This window comes from Spea bombifrons, chromosome 4 (assembly GCF_027358695.1).
Source record: "Spea bombifrons isolate aSpeBom1 chromosome 4, aSpeBom1.2.pri, whole genome shotgun sequence".
Lineage (NCBI taxonomy): Eukaryota > Metazoa > Chordata > Amphibia > Anura > Pelobatidae > Spea > Spea bombifrons.
Window position 1 is genome coordinate 33680302 of NC_071090.1, and position 18459 is coordinate 33698760.

Consider the following 18459-nt stretch of genomic DNA (forward strand, 5'->3'; position numbering starts at 1 on the left):
TCACTTAATCAGTTCATTTTCGGGTTAACTTTTGTTGTCAAACTTGATAAAGGCTTTAAGATTAAATATTTAGGAATACATTAGTGGATCCACAAGCACTCCTGTACAGCAAGTAGAGTTGATACATCTAATTGCCAAGGAGCACAAGTTTGGCAACAGCAATTGTTTGTGCTCGGGAGGCAGGAAATGCTCTGCAAACCAAGGTACTAGGGGCGGGAGTAAGGGGGCAAATAAGTGTATACAGTTTACAATATACTTTAAATGGCTAAAAATGAAATATTATTTAGAAAAACATGCTTCATTTGAAATTTCAGCTTTAATGTAATAGACCCTTGCCTCGGAGCATGATGGCTATTGACACATGACTGATCCGGGGCATCCTATTCATTTTTGGCTGGAGAAGATTGGCGTTCAGTTTCATCCACTCGTGACCACGTCTTCCAACTACCTCACTCACTTACATGTGGCTAGTTCTGCCTCCGCTTACCTGGCTCCTTCAACTCCCAGTTCTGTTATAGAGCGTAAGGATGGAACACCCCTGTGCTGCTTAATATTCTAACTAAAATTAAGGTGAAAAGCACTTTTCTTACATATAACTTTTATCACACTTTGAAAATCACAAAAAAATCTTTAGATCACCTGATGTTTAATTATAATATTTAGGGGGCTAGTAATAAGATTTAATACTTAGTAAATGTGGATAGATCGTTATCCTTAAACAGAATTAAGCTGTAATGCAATGTTCAAAGGTGAAAAATATGAGAAATGATGAGATGTTTGCATGGTATTCAACTGTAAAAGTATGTACTTTGCCGCAGTGTTTAATAAATATGCAACATTTGTATCTGAAGGTATAGAATTTGTCATTTTTGTCAACTCAAGATCAGCATGAGTGGATAATTCCTTATAGATTGTAAACTCATTTTTCCAGGACACTCCTTACTCTCTGTTTCTGTAAATACAATATGTGATACACTACTTGTTATGCCTTATTTACTAACTGTACAGCAGACATACAAGCAAAAAGCTAAAGGACAAGAAAGAAATGGCAGGAGAGAGAGGAAAGTGTGAGGAGACCGAATAAATGAAATAGATGAGTAGAATGAATTAAAATAAAGAGAAAATAAAAAAGTGACAGGAAAAGAATTAGAATAGAGAAAAATGTGAGAAAAAGGAGAGACGATATGAAAGGAGTGGAGAGAGTGAGGAGAGAAAATAGATAAATAGAACAGATAAACAGAATAAAGAAAGGAGAGATGAGAGAAAGAATGAACGAGAATAAGAGAAAAAGAAGACAATAGCAAGGGTAGAGAGATTAGTAAACCTTTTAAGCACTGACATAACATATATGTATGTGAGCATGGATGTGTACTTGTGTGTGTTTGAGCATGGGTGTGTACTTGTGTGTGTGTTTGAGCATGAATGGCACAGACTAGCTGTTGAAGTTCGGGGCTCCGGGGCAATTTTTGCACCAGGGCCCAGTGGTTTCTAGTTACGCCCCTGCTTTTAAGTATCTTAGTGTGACAACATTTGGACTCTCCAGCAGCTGCATCAAAAAAATAGAACACATGGAGGATGTGTCCAAAAAAAAAGAAGCAGAACTTACTGACAGTGCCAGTTACCCTCTCATTTCACGGGTTCTGCAGACAGGACCATGAGTCATCTCCACAGTCTGCAAATCTCCATGACACGCACACCACATTACTGCATATCAGCTCTCTCTATATCATCCAAACTGAACATTTTCTCTCCTTCCATTGTATTTCAGGGATATACGTCAGGCATTAGGCCACCTTCATTTATCTTAATGCTGCCCAGAACCCCCTAAAGAACATGGACTCTGACCTAGCATTTTCTGGGACATAAGAAGGTTGACCTGGAATCTGGGACTTTTTTTCTGGGACTGACAAGTGGCAACCCTGGGAGACTTAGTAAAGCACTGCACACTGTTTAATTAAAAAACTATTTTGAGGAAATGTTAGGAAAATGGTATTATCACCCATTCATACAATGAAATGTTGCAGGATTCCATTGATTGCTGTAATGTAAGATCACTTCTCAAAATCTGCACCAGAATTCATCCTCTAAAAAACAGTGGGTTATAATGTCACAGTACATTGAATCTATAGAAAATATACTTTAACTTTGTATATTAATATATTAATGTTGTGGCATTATAGGAAATTAAACTTCAAATAAATGTAATGTTTACGTTTGAGCATAGTTTGAGTTATAGCGGGAAGAAATTACCCAGGTTTTGCTCCCAAACTCTTTTATGTGGGTTACCATGTGGGTTACCATAAATCTTTTTCATAGTAAAACAATTTAGAATTATCCTACCCAATACCACCACCCAGTGGCATCATCCTCCCATGCTTCTTTAACTCACCCATAGCAATTGCTGCAGCCTTGTTGAATTAAATGAATACCAAATGGAATATGTGTAGCAAACATCTTCATTGTCAGATGTTTAATACAGAATTTTGAGGTGAAGATATATTACTCTTATTATCAACACATACATATTGTACAGAAAACGTTGAAGGGGTAGATGTTTGTACTAGAAGGAGTTGAGATAAAGGGTGCTGTTGAGGAACTGGGGGAAAGATTACGTTGACGTAAGGAGCTCCTCCAGAGTTTTGGGTTTTGCTAAGATTTATGTGCAGTATCCAGTCAAGTACTTTGGAAAACCCTTATTAACACTACAAGCATTTACCAGGATTCATAAAGAAATAATGAAAGAGCTTTAGAGCTCAACCCTAACCCTCGATTCACTTAAGTGAAATGAGTCTGTTTAGTAAGTAACAATCATACAGTTATTGTGTTATTCCATAAACTCCTATGAAGTCCAAAGAAAGTCACTGCATAAAATAGGACTGGATAGTCTTCTTCTGCCTCAATGTATATAAGTAGGAAGATGGCTTTTTGCAGTTGCATTTAGCTTGGACACACAAGCGAATCCTGAGCTGGGGCGAATCTCCTAAGTGACATCTCTAAGTGAGGAGTTACAAGCAAAGAAGGAGTTAAAAAGCAAAAAGGAGGGGAAAGTATACATCCTTGTTATTCCATATATATTTATATATATTTTGCACCTTACTGTCTGTTTTTGCCAGTTATTTGAGCTATCCCCATTGCCAAGATGTCCTCCATGTTTGACAATGCGGTCAGGTGTACATCTTGCTCAATGTATGCAATCCTTGATCAGCGCTTCGAGGGTGCATATTGCTGTGCGAGATGTGTGCAGGTTGCTCATTTGGAAGCACAAATCCTGAGTCTAGAGGAGCAACTGGCAACACTGAGATCTATTGACAACTTGGAGAGGAGTCTGCTGCTCACTGAGCAAGCTCTCTCGCGGGTAGAGGTGGGGGAGGATAGCGGGATGGAGGTACAGGACAGTCAGGCAGCTAGCTGGGTTACAGTTAGAAGGCGGGGTAGGGGGAAAAGCGCCAGGGAGGCTAGTCCTGATCTAGCACACCCCAACAAGTTTGCCCGGTTGGCAGATGAGGGGGATGTTAGTTCAGAGTTAGCAATACTGCAGCAAGTCACTGCCTCTGACCTCCAGAGCGGTGTCTGCTCCAGTAAGGAGGGAAGGACGAGCACAGGGCAGGCCAGACAGGTGCTGGTAGTAGGGGACTCTATTATTAGGGGGACAGACAGGGCAATCTGTCACAAAGACCGGGATCGCCGAACAGTGTGTTGTCTGCCTGGCGCTCGAGTTCGGCACATCGCGGATCGGGTTGACAGATTACTGGGAGGGGCTGGAGAAGACCCAGCTGTCATGGTGCACATTGGCACCAATGACAAAGTAAGAGGTAGGCGGAGTGTCCTTAAAAATGATTTCAGGGACTTAGGTAGCAAGCTCAAGGCAAGGACCTCCAAGGTAGTATTTTCTGAAATATTACCTGTACCACGTGCCACACCAGAGAGGCAGCGGGAGATTAGGGAGCTAAACAAGTGGCTCAGAAGCTGGTGTAGGAAGGAGGGGTTTGGGTTCATGGAGAACTGGGCCGACTTCTCTGTCGGATACAGGCTCTACGGTAGGGACGGGCTGCACCTCAATGGGGAGGGTGCAGCTGTACTCGGGGAGAAGATGGCCAGAAGGGTGGAGGAGTGTTTAAACTAGGGAAAGGGGGGGGAGGGAAACTACAATATAGAAGGGGAAGATAGTATAGATAGAGAGCTGGGGCATATAAATGTACCTGGGGGTGGAGCGGAGGGAGGGGTTAGAATAGTTAATAGGGATAGGCTTGATAGGAGAAAAAACCATACACCTCTAAATTGTATGCTTACTAATGCCAGAAGTCTGACCAATAAAACTGGCGAACTGGAGTTAATAATGTCTGCAGAAAATTATGACATAGTGGGTATAACAGAGACATGGTTGGATGATAGCTATGACTGGGCGGTTAACATACAGGGTTATAGTCTATTCAGGAAGGATCGAAAAAAACGAAAAGGGGGAGGAGTTTGCCTTTATGTAAAGTCCAGCCTAAAGGCCACACTGCGGGAGAATATATGTGAGGGAAATGATGATGTGGAGTCATTATGGGTAGAAATATATGGAAAGAAAAATAATAAAATACTGATCGGGGTTTGCTATAAGCCACCAAATATAATTGAAGCAGCAGAAGATCAATTATTAAAGCAAATAAACAAGGCAGCAAATCACAATGAGGTGGTTATTATGGGGGACTTTAACTATCCCGACATAAACTGGGAAACCGAGACCTGTGAATCTCATAAAGGAAACCGCTTTCTGACTATTAGTAAAGATAATTATCTGTCCCAAATGGTACAGGACCCAACCAGAGGGGGCGCTCTACTGGACTTAATATTAACCAACAGACCTGACAGAGTAACTAATGTGCAGGTCAGAGGGCACCTAGGAAATAGTGATCACAATATAATACATTATAACTTGTCGTTCAATAAGGGAACTCTTAGAGGAGCCACACGAACTATGAACTTTAGGAAGGCAAAGTTTGATCAACTAAGAGAAGCCCTTAACACTGTAAATTGGGAAAATGTCCTCAAAAACAAAAGCACAGATACTAAATGGGAGATTTTTCAAAATATCTTAAATTCTCACTGTGAAAAGTACATACCGTATGGGAATAAAAGTGTCAGGAGCAAGAGAAAACCAATGTGGATAAATAAAAATGTAAAGGTGGCAATAAATGGCAAAAAAAAGGCATTTAAGCTACTAAAACAGGAAGGCAGTGAGGAAGCACTAAGAAGCTATCGGGAAAAAAATAAAATATGTAAAAATCAGATAAAAGCAGCAAAAGTGGCGACAGAAAGACTCATTGCCAAAGAGAGTAAAACAAACCCCAAAATGTTCTTTAACTATATAAATAGTAAAAAGGTTAAAAATGAAAGCGTCGGCCCCTTAAAAAGTAATGAGGGAGAAGTTATAGACGGGGATCAGGAAAAAGCGAATCTATTAAATATATTCTTCTCTGCTGTATTCACAGAGGAAAATGAAATGCCAGGTAATATACAGCAGGATGAGATAAATGCCCCAGTACATGTCGCCTGTCTAACCCAGGAAGAAGTGCAGTGCCGCCTAAAAAAAATCAAAATAGACAAATCACCAGGTCCAGATGGCATTCACCCCCGCGTTCTAAGGGAGTTAAGTAATGTAATAGACAGACCCCTATTTCTAATATTCAAGGACTCTATAGTGACCGGGTCTGTTCCCCAGGACTGGCGCATTGCAAATGTTGTGCCAATATTCAAAAAGGGGACAAAAAGTTACCCGGGGAATTATAGGCCTGTTAGTTTAACTTCTGTTGTATGTAAACTGTTTGAGGGTTTCCTAAGAGATGCTATTTTGGAGTATCTCAATGAAAATAAATGTATGACTCCATATCAGCATGGGTTTACAAGGGATCGGTCCTGTCAAACTAACCTGATCAGCTTTTATGAGGAGGTGAGCTCAAGACTGGATCGGGGAGAATCGCTGGATGTCGTATATCTTGATTTTTCCAAAGCATTTGATACGGTGCCACATAAAAGGCTGGTACATAAAATGAGAATGCTTGGGCTGGGGGAGAATGTGTGTATGTGGGTAAGTAAATGACTCAGTGATAGGAAACAGAGGGTGGTTATTAATGGTACATACTCTGAGTGGGTGACTGTTACTAGTGGGGTACCACAGGGGTCAGTTTTGGGTCCTATTCTTTTAAATATATTTATTAATGACCTTGTAGAGGGATTGTATAGTAAAGTATCAATCTTTGCAGACGATACTAAGCTCTGTAGCGTGGTTAACACAATAGAGGACAGTGCACGATTACAAATGGATCTGCATAGGTTGGAGGCTTGGGCTGGGATGTGGCAGATGAGGTTCAACACGGATAAATGTAAGGTTATGCACATGGGGAAGAAAAATCCAGGCTGGGAATATGTATTAAATGGGAAAACACTGGGGACGACTGACATGGAAAAGGACTTAGGAGTCTTGGTTAACAGTAAATTTACCTGTAGCGACCAGTGTCGGGCAGCTGCTGCTAAGGCAAATAAAATCATGGGGTGCATCAAAAGGGGCATGGATGCCCATGACAAGGAAATAATTCTACCATTGTACAAGTCACTAGTCAGACCACACATGGAATACTGTGTACAGTACTGGGCACCAGTGTACAAGAAAGATATAGTGGAACTGGAGAGGGTTCAAAGACGGGCAACCAGAGTAATAAGGGGAATGGAAGGACTGCAGTACCCAGAAAGATTATCAGAATTAGGGTTATTTAGTTTGGAGAAAAGACGGCTTAGGGGGGACTTAATAACTATGTATAAATATATAAGGGGGCAGTACAGAGATCACTCCCAGGACCTATTTATACCCAGGACTGTATCTATAACAAGGGGACATCCTCTACGGCTGGAGGAAAGAAGGTTTCTACACCAGCACAGACGGGGGTTCTTTACAGTAAGAGCGGTGAGACTATGGAACTCTCTGCCAGAGGAAGTGGTAATGGTAAACTCAATAAAAGAGTTTAAAAGGAGCCTGGACGTGTTTCTTGAAAGCAATAATATTACAAGTTATGGATAGTAGATTAATAGGGACAGAACGTTGATCCAGGGATTTATTCTGATTGCCATATTTGGAGTCGGGAAGGAATTTTCCCCCTGGTATGGGGCAATTGGCATCTGCTTCATAAGGGTTTTTTGCCTTCCTCTGGATCAACACGGTAGGGACACAATATGTATATAGGTTGAACTTGATGGACTTTGGTCTTTTTTCAACCTTATGAACTATGTTACTATGTTACTATGGTATGATTTAGAGTAGGGCTGCTCAGCTGCGGTCAGTTTTGCAGGTCCCAGCTTCAGTACAGTCATTGTCATATACTAATAGTTTTCAGGCAAGGATAACAGAATACCTGATCAATTTCCTCATTGATATTTTCACCTGACATTGTTATGAATGATTTTCTTAGTACCGGTAATAAACCCAAGACAGAGGTTGACACCCCATTGGTTAATTGTTCCATCTACTGCCTCTAGGATTTTTGAAATCTTTTATCTTTTAACAATATGCTAAGTCTTTCACGTTTACAGATATAATCCCCCAAATTTGTCCTGTTGTTATGCAAATAAGGTGCTGTTGGGTTTAGTGTTGATCATAAGGGCAAAACACTTGTAAAAGAAACAGATATGAATAGCTCATCTGAGAATGGGCAGTACTTTCTCCACTCTCAGAGAGAATCTCAGGTTTTAGGTTAGCTGTGATATTTTAGTGGACTATAACTTTTGCTATATCATTCTAATCCCATCCACATGGGCACAATGAGCAAGGAATTCCTTGTCTAGACTCACTTTTCCACTTAGGGAAAACCCAATTTTTAGACCCAAGTAAAATGCAACACAAAATGGCTCAGCTGAGAACAAACTTAACTTGCCTACTCTATGGTGAATCCCATCTCGGGAGAGTCTTAAGCTTCAGATTACTTGTGTCGTGTGTTACAGAGGAAAAATATTGCCACAAGCATATGAATATTTTAACAATTACACTGCATGGGCATCCATACATTAAATCTATCAATTTATCTTAAAGGTGCAATCATGTACATGTTTGTTTCAGGATGAAGGAAATTGTTTATTTCATGAGTCGTGCCCCAGTGTCAAAACAATGCATAGGCTAGTATGCTGTGTATGCTAGATAGGCTGGGGTGCTGTAATAGATAAAGAAGATCATTATGCTTTCATAAGGAAAAACATTAGAAGGCTTGATTTTTTTTACTTGTTTTTAAAATTTACCATGTCAAAGCTGAGGTCAGTAGCAGCAATCAAATCAACATCACATTTCAGATTACTCCGTGTGCTTATATGTAACCACATAGTTTACATAGGTTATTTATAATGATGTCTCTTAAAAAGACAAAATAAGCTGCCAGCATGGATTGGGTCTCTGGGCAAATGTACAGTAGACTGATGAGTGATTAGCATACCTGGGAACTCTCCAGGTTTGACTCGGAGAACTCTGTGAGAAGTGCCGCTTCTCTGGTTCTCTTGGTCAACACCTGGATCCTGGGTCTTGACAAGCCCATTTTCCCTTTAAATGTGGGTGTTTCCCACAATGTCAGTGGGAACGCCCACTGACATTAATGGGACCGCCCACTGACATCAGTGGGAGGTCCTGGCCATGTCCTGCAAGGATAGGCTCCAAGTTGCCGGATGCCACAAGTTCCCAGGTACAGTTATAAGTCCAAATAATTAAGAATAATGCCCCTCCAGCCAGTGCATCCAGCGGATAGCCTTACGTACATCATTTGGTGGCTGCTGGCCAGGGTAGCTTAAAAATCTCCAGTCCGGCCCTGCAAATATCAAACGATGACAGAAACTGCCAAAAATACCTACAAAATCACCAACACTGAATTAAACTTAAAATAAATTGAAAAGAAATGTCCTATTAAATTAGCTTTCCAATATGAGATATTTTAAGAGCATATTTATTTTTCTTAAGCAGGCTGTGTCTGCTATCAACAGTGTATTAACACGCATGGGCAAACCAGCATTTTTCTGTTCTAACCTGTATTATGAACACATTGACACACCTAGCTAGTAATATAATTGAAAAGCAGAAGCTGCACGTAGTGAGAGATAATCGCCGGTTCATCATTCCGTAATGTTTACAATAGTATTATTTTCTATAATTATTAAAATATTTTTGCAACAGTGCTATTAAAAAAAACACAACACATATTTCAGCCAATTTTGCACAACTGTACTTTATGTAATATAATTTAGCATTTAAATATCAAGTATTACTTATTGCTTATTGGTTTACAGTGAATTGTCGTTTTGGATATTTGTTCTTAAGAACTACAGTGGTATATGTCAGTCTACTGGGATAGCATGTCTGGGGCTGCAATCCCTATGCCACAATACAGTGAAGGAAAAAATGATTTGATCCCCTGCTGATTTTGTAAGTTTTCCCGCTGACAAAGACATGATCAGTCTATAATTTTAATGGTATGTTTATCTGAACAGTGAGAGACAAAACAACAACAAAAAATCCAGAAGAACGCATTTCAAATAAGTTATACATTGATTTGCATTTTACCTAGTACTTGGTGGCTTAACCCTTGTTGGCAATCACAGAGGTCAGATATTTCTTGTAGTTGGCCACCAGGTTTGCACACATATCAGGAGGGACTTTGTCTCTTTGCAGATCCTCTCCAAGTCATTAAGGTTTCGAGGCTGACGTTTGGCAACTCAAACCTTTAGCTCCCTCCACAGATTTTCTATGGAATTAAAGTGTGGAATCTGGCTAGGCCGCTGAAAGGCCCTTAATGTGCTTCTTCTTGAGCCACTCCTTCAGAGTGTGTTTTGGGTCATTGTCATGGGAATACCCATCCACGACCCTGAGGGAAGGAGGTTCTCCCCCAAGATTTGATGGTACATGGCCCCATCCATCGTCCCTTTGATGCGGTGACGTTGTCCTGTCCCCTTAGCAGAAAAACACCCACAAAGCATAATGTTTCCACCTCCATGTTTGACAGTGTTCTTAGGGTCATAGGCAGCATTCCTCCTCCTCCAAACACAGCGAGTTGAGTTGATGTCAAATAACTTGATTTTGGTCTCATCTGACCACAACACTTTCACCCAATTCTCCTCTGAATCATTCAGATGTTCATTGGCAAACTTCAGACGGACGTGTACATGTGCTTTCTTGAGCAGGGGGACCTTGCGGGCGCTGCAGGATTTCAGTCCTTCATGGCATGTTACCAATGTATTACCAATTGTTTTCTTGGTGACTATGGTCCCAGCTGCCTTGAGATCATTGACAAGATCCTCCCGTGTAGTTCTGGGCTGATTCCTCACCGTTCTCATGATCATTGAAACTCCACGGGGTGAGATCTCGCATGAAGCTCCAGACCGAGGGGAGATTGACAGTTATTTTGTGTTCTTCCATTTGCGAATAATCGCACCAACTGTTGTCACCTTCTCACCAAGCTGCTTGGCGATGGTCTTGTAGCCCATTCCAGCCTTTTTTAGGTCTACAATCTTGTCCCTGACATCCTTGGACAGCTCTTTGGTCTTGGCCATGCTGGAGAGTTTGGAATCTGATTGATTGCTTCTGTGGACAGGTGTCTTTTATACAGGTAACTGAGATTAGGAACACACTCTTAAAGACACCTGGGAACCAGACAGTAAAATGAAAATCAATTTATAATGTAATAAATTTTTTGTTGTTATTCTGTCTCACTGATTAAATAAACCTACCATTAATTTATTAAAATTTTAGACTGATAATAGGTGGGGTGATTATTTAACACAGAAACTATATGTTTTGTTTTTTTTTACTATAATAATAAGCGCTCACATGATTAGTTATTTTTATTACAACACTCTTAAGCTATAACAATTACTTTATTAAGTAATATGTTGGTTGATATTTTGACACAATATAATATAATATATATAATATTCTATAATTGTATCACAATCATTCTCTATTTTATTTTTTTATTTCCTTTTATTATTACTGCACTAATAACTTTCACAAGTATCTTTTTTTAATATTTTTTTTTTTTAAATTTGGATTTCATAATAAGTGCTCACATGATAAGTTGCTTTTATTACAACACTTTTAAGCTATAACAATTACTTTAATAAGTATTTATGTAATATGTTGGTTGATATTCTGACACGCTATAATACTTTTTATAATTGTATCACAATCATTCTCTATTTTTTCTCATAATTGTTACATTATTACGCATTTAAAAAGTGATAGGTGAGAAGTTAATTGGGATATATTATTCTCAATATTAATAATTGATAACTATTTCTATGAGAAAATCTCTTCAATCATAATTGTTAAATTATTTAAGGAATATGATGGGCTAGGCTAAGGGACGGAGGAACAGGCTTCCCCCTGATAAAACAAATATACGAGGCAAATATATTATTTCATACAATTAAAACACAAATGATAACTTTAGAATCAGAAGTATGCTATGGAATTGAATGTAGGGCATGTGGAGTTAAAAATCTTAACTCGATAATCTGGTCATTAGATACCGTAGCAACAACTAACTTAATAAAAGGGAACAATATGATTTTAGAGGGTAAGGTTCCGGCTTGGTTCACCCTCAAAGTGAAAATGGGTATAAAAGAGAAACTGTTAGAAACTCTTGATATCCAACTACTAGAATGTGTGATTAAAGACCTCTCTCTAGAGGATTGGAAGATTGCTGGGATATCTAAAATAGCAGATATTTATCAAAATGACATTATCCCATACCCAACTCTGATATAATAATTCAATATACCTAAAGCTAACATCTTTAAATATTTGAGAGTGAAAAACTGTACTTTATTTACTTTATTTTAACTATCAGTCCGCAAGGGAAGGCTCCAGGTAGCTGGAGTCCAGAAGTTCCCGGGTATGCTCATACCTGTATGATTTAAAGAAAATGTCACTAAGCGTGTATTGCTCTACTATTGGTCACTAGTGCCAGAAATAAAGACGCACCTTCCCTCATTACACGTCAAAGCTGTTTCCATACACAAAACCTGTGTTGGTAAGGATTATGCTTACCTTTGGGGCATATTAGGTGAGGATGATATGAGGTTCGGGTCAGTGAAAGACAAACTTATTAACAAATATTCAATCTATTTATCTGCTTATTCCTAGACCCTGATTCTTTGACCCTCTGGGCTTGTGACAATAAAACGTACATTTGAAAATATAGTTCATTATCTTAGGCGCTAGTAATCTGATTACATTTACAGCCCTAATATCAGGAAAGATAGATAGGGAATCACTGTTAATATACAGGAAATTGATCCTAGCTTTAGCACCTACCCATAGTAAAAAGTGACAACTACTCTGTGCAAACTATAACCTTTTTCAAAAACTTTAACATGGTGCCATTTTTGTTTTATAGTTTGATATAAAACAGACGGAAATGTTTTGAAATCAGAAACAGATAATTAGGATGTATTTGAAAGATAAATTTAAAATCATTGTATATGGGTCATATGAATGCCAGGTGATCACAGAGCATACTAGAAAAGCAAACTAACAAGGTTAAATAATTATAGCCTACAATTATATAAATGACTAAACTACTATAAAACTACTAGCAATAATTATTGTGCTTTGTTTCTCCTAATCATATTACGTATCTACAATGATGTTTTGGATTATGGTTTTCCTTCCACCCGACCAAAAATACGGGGTAACCAATAAGACTTCAGCTGCCTGATGATGCGGATGTAAGTTATAATATAAATTCCAACTATCCATTATTGTTGTGCAATTTACAGGAAGATCTTAAACGAATCGGATATCCAAGGCCTGAAAAAAAAGCATACATGGCAGCCATGGTACAGGTTTGAATATTTATTTGTGCAAAATTAAAATACTATATGTTATGCATTTGTTTTGATTATTGCGACTTCAATGATTATTTAGGCAAATGTTTCAGGCGGATATTTGAATATATATATTTGTTTTCAGGCAACAAATTGTGTTTTCTGCCCATTTGGTTTGAATTAAATTTGAATGGATTTTTTTTTTCAAGAAGTGAAATGTAAAAAAACTTTTACTTTATGTTAAGGAAGATTTACTTTACTGAGAGTTGGATGGATATGTGGATTAGCCCCCCCCAGCAGAAGTAGCTTGAGGTCCACATAACCTTTGAGATGTTTCTTTTCCTTAGCTTCGCACCTCTTTTTTATAAGTTGGTGTTTTTCGTTGAGAGTTTGAAATATATTATTAAAAGTTTAGTTTTAGAATGATCTGAGGTAGGAGTTTTTGCAGTATAAGTATTTCTGGCATTGCAATTGTTAACCTTTTTTGTCTTTGCTGTATATAATTTTTTGCACCCTGTCCTTGATTCTTTTCCTGGAGAGTTTGTATTTGCCAATACTTAATAAGCAGCAAATATTAGTTGTATTGGAGTCAATGCTTAACACATGTACCCACTACATTTTCTGGGAACATTGCCAAGATGCCAATCGCTTGTTTAAAACTGTCAGACTCGCACAAACGTAACACCATCTAATAAACTGGTAATTGTCTCAGAAAATGAGTGACATAGATGGAAAGAGATGACGCAACAACAGCAGGCAAACAAATTAATCAATCTTCAGAAAATGTCAGAGGTTTTGTTATTTGTTTCCCATTGTTTCGTTCTCATATGATCGCACCAAATTGGCAAAATATGGTGAAAATAAAGTTTGTATAAATCCGAATGTACAAGTCTAATATATATATATATATATATATATATATATATATATATATACTCTACATTATAAACAAAGTTATAGTATAAACTGGGAAAAGAAAAAATGTCGGTGCGCTAAGCTAGTCACAGGCTCAAATAATACAAATGTATAATACGAGGCCTACCAAACAGGTGTAAGCATTCTGCAAGAAACAGTGTATTGGCTGTACAATGTATACAAGAAACAAAAACTGTCTGCGCTTCTTACCCTAATAAAGTTGGCAACAAATATATAAACATAATATAAATGAGAGGTTTTGGTTATATGAATTCATGAAAGTTATAGTATAAACTGTATAACTACAAGTGTTATCCATTAGTGACATTAGGCAGTAGTTGTTTTTTTTTTTTTTTGACATTCATAATTCATAATTTTTATTTGTTAAATATGGAATAATAGTGAAACAAAAAATGTATATTTTTTTGTGTGGATCTTTTCTCAGTTCAGCTGGGCAGATGGAACTATGAGTAAAAATGTCAAAGGGTTGCTGATTGAGGAATAAAGCATATTATGTTAATTTCACAGAAATTGAATTTCTTTCTGGCATTAGTTGGCTTCCTATGGAACCCAAATGTCCATAAGGACATCGTAATTAAAATGTTAACTGTACCTCATTGCACAAGTAAAATTCAGTTAAATATCTTTTAAAAGCAAAAATCCGATTTATTTAAAATTATGATACATGTACAAAATGCACTTGATTATATATATTCTACTAAAATGTAATGCTTATTAAGGTCTGTTTATTTGTAACACATTTGTACATTATGTTGTAATGTTTCTGCATTATGACTTTTTTAATGTTGAACATCGTTACAATTTTATAACTTCACAATGTGATCAACTAATGGTGTTCATCTTGTGCCTAAGGATTCTGAGGATACCATCAAGAGTGACTTCCCTTCCCTAAATGAGCGTTCACCTTCTCTTCCCTTTACTGGTTCGCATGTGGAACTAGAAGAACAAAGGAGGCCAGCACTAGACACCAAAGACATAATCATTGATGAAACAAGAGAGTTCTGTAGAAGTAGCCCAAGGAAACTAGGCAGATACCTTTTCAACCTCTTCCCAGTGCTTAAATGGCTCCCACGTTACAAAATTAAGGAATATCTTCCAGGAGACATCACGTCTGGTATCATAGTTGGTATTGTCACCATTCCACAAGCAATTGCTTACTCTCTTTTAGCGAGTCAAGACCCAATCTATGGACTATACACCAACTTCTTTTGCTCTATAATCTATTTTTTTATGGCAACGTCACGTCATAACTGTGTTGGTACATTTGGTGTGCTCTGTCTTATGGTTGGTGAGTCTGTGAACAAACATTTAATTGCTGCAGGCTTTACGGACCTTGAAGAAAACGAAGATGTACTAAACTCTACGCTGTCCACAAATGGCACTGTGTGTGGAAGGAGTTGTTATGCTATTAAGATAGCTACTTCACTAACATTCATCGCTGGGGTCTACCAGGTACGGTTCTGCAATGCTGATGCACTGGTAAATCAAGATTCTAGATTTAAGAATATTCAAGGATTACAGGCATGGTGAGATCAGACTAGAAAAGACAAAATACTGATCTCACATGTATAGAAAATACAATTTGGTAGATTAGGCAATCTGATAGATTGAATACCTGCTTGTCTTTGATTTGATGGATATGTTTTCTAATATAAGCAACAAATGCCTTATTATTTCTGTCAAAGTTAAAATCAGTTAAAACTTAAAATATTTTTTCTCTTTTCCTAGATCATTATGGGAATCTTTGGATTAGGTTTCATCTCCATGTACCTGTCAGAGCCATTACTAAATGGTTTTGTTACTGGATCGTCCATCACCATTGTAACTTCTCAGATGAAATACCTACTTGGTATAAGCATACCTCGCACTGATGGTGCGGGATCATTGGTTATGACATGGATCAACATTTTCAGGAATTTAAAAAACACTAATATATGTGATTTGTTAACAAGCACTGTTTCGATAGCAGTCATGGTACCAGTAAAGGAAATCAATGAGAGATTTAAGAGCAAAATGAAGATCCCATTTCCAATAGAATTGCTAATTATTATAGTGGCCACAGTGGTTTCCCATTACTTTGACTTTAATGGCAATTATAAATCGTCTATTTGTGGCACTATTCCAACTGGATTCATGACTCCTAAAGCACCAGAATGGGATCTTCTCCCCAGATTAGCAACTGATGCTATACCTATTGCAATTATTGGATTTGCCATGACAGTCTCTCTTGCTGAAATATTTGCCAAAAAACATGGGTACACAGTCAGTACCAATCAGGAGATGATAGCTATTGGCATGTGCAATCTCATCCCTTCTTTCTTTCACTCATTCGCAAGTTGTGCTGCACTCGCCAAAACACTTCTAAAAGAATCTACAGGGGCCAATACTCAACTCAACGGTATAGTTAGTTCTATTCTTCTGTTGCTGGTGTTACTTGCTATTTCTCCACTGTTCTACTCCCTTCAAAGCTGCATATTAGGAGTTATAACGGTTGTTAGTCTTTCAGGTGCTCTCAAGAAATTTAAAGATACACCAAAAATGTGGCGGGTGAGCAAAATTGACACAATCGTATGGTGGGTCAGCATGCTGGCATCTGCCCTTATCTCAACAGAGATAGGCCTTTTAATAGGTGTCTGCTTCTCTATGTTCTGTGTCATAATCCGCACTCAGAGGCCAAGGGCTACCCTTCTAGGCAAGGTCAGTGGGACCGAGATATATGAAGATCAGTCAACATACAAAGAACTCCGTAATATACCTAATGTCAAAATATACCGGTTTGACGCTTCTCTTTACTATGCCAATAAAGACTATTTTAAGAATACACTGTATAGTGAAACAGGAGTTAACCCATCTTTAGTGTCTGCACTACAGAAAAAAGCAAAAAAGGAGATTGAGAGGGAGAATTCTGGGGAATTGAAACACCATTTTTTTGCCAAATTCAATGTAATAAGAACCGTGTACAAGGCCCACAAATCCCCTGAAACCATCATACCTACAATCAATATGCACTCACTTATAATTGATTGTGGTGCCATGCAGTTTATAGACACTGTTGGCCTCAGCGTGCTAAAAGAACTTCGCACAGATTATAAAGAGATTGGAGTATGGGTTTTCCTTGCCAACTGCAACCCATCAGTGCGCCGTTTACTACATGATGGAGGATATTTTAGCTCGATTGGGGATGAAAAGCTAGCATTTCACAGTGTGCACGATGCTGTAAATTTCGCTGAAAGAAAATTCACAGAAAAGCAAAAAGAAAATCAAATTGCAGAGAACAGCTTCTCCGTTGACTCGCATCAAGCTATTTGTGATGATTTTTTAAAATATAAAATACATGACAAAGAAATGCATTTTACAGGGCTAATTAATTATGTTGAGAAAAATGATGATGGTTATTCTTAAGAAACCAGCGTTTGTTTTTAATCAGATTTGATTATTGGTTGGTTTTGAGGAAGTCATATCCTAAACAAATAACCTTTTAGGGCAAAAAGAAAGTCAGTAATGCCATTAGAAAAATACATTATTTTATTATCATAAAATTATGGACTAGCAGAATCATAATGATATAAAACACAATGTAATATATATATATATATATATAAAATATACCAAATATAGGCCGCACTCCCCCCCCCCACTTTAGATCTATATTCAGGGTTTAGTGCAGGGATGCACAGTTCGTATTGCCCAACGCCCGGGACAGGGCGGGTGTTTCTTTTTTCCTTTTCATTTATCCCTGCTGCGGGGTAAACAGCAGGGTTAGGATCAAGATCCCCTGCAGCGCTGCAGGGGACCTGTATCCTCCCCTCCGGCAGCCGTGGATGTCTGTGCGATGCGCGTAGACAACCTCCGCTGCCAGCACTTCCGCCAGGGACCGGCATGACATGACCTTCCATAGAAGCCCCAGCGGAAATGCCGGCAGCGGAGGTTGTCTACACGTATCGCGTAGATGTTCACCGACTGTGGCGATGCGTGTAGACAACCTCCGCTGCCGACACTTCCAGTGGTGCTTCTCCGTCATAGAAGCCCCGGCTGAAGTACCAGCAGATGTCCACCGGCTGGCCCCGCTAGAAACCAGGGAGCCACGATAATAGATATCAAAAATGTTAATATACATGTATGCCTGTCCATTAGATAAAATACTGTTTTACCATTCCACTAATGTGTATTTTTTCTTTAAAAATAGCACCAAACTTTAAGGGTGCGGTCTATATTTGGGTGTGGCCTATATTTGGGTGCGGCCTATATTCGTGCCAATACAATCTATATATACTGTATGTATATATATATATATATATATATGTATATATATGTATATATATATATATATATATATATATAATTTCAGCTGAACATACATTTTTTTAAAATATTATGTCTCTTTACGACCTTTGCAATGATGTATAATGATATACAGATAGCTTGAATCTTAAAATAATATGTGTACATCAGAAATATACGTACATTGCTACATTTTTTTAAAGAATGTCTAAATGAATGTGAAATCCTAAACATATTACAGTGATAACTTAATAGAAATTAATTTTTCTAACTGGTCACATATTTAACACATGCTCATACCATGTTAAAATAAGTGCACATATATGAATTTATCTTAATGATCTGTGATTAATGAGATTCATTTATACATCCATTTATGTCCATTGTTGTTTTACGTATATATTCCTT

At 38.1% G+C, this 18459-nt stretch overlaps 1 protein-coding gene across 1 annotated transcript; it reads left to right on the forward strand.

Moving 5' to 3' along the window:
- Positions 1-14598: 14598 nt before the first annotated feature.
- LOC128491330 (sulfate transporter-like) lies at positions 14599-17085 on the forward strand (the record flags this gene model as incomplete). The annotated part of the gene is made up of 2 exons (XM_053463646.1): positions 14599-15222; positions 15499-17085. Coding segments are annotated over 2 exons (2211 nt in total), but the record flags the coding sequence as incomplete, so codon positions are not given.
- Positions 17086-18459: the final 1374 nt, after the last annotated feature.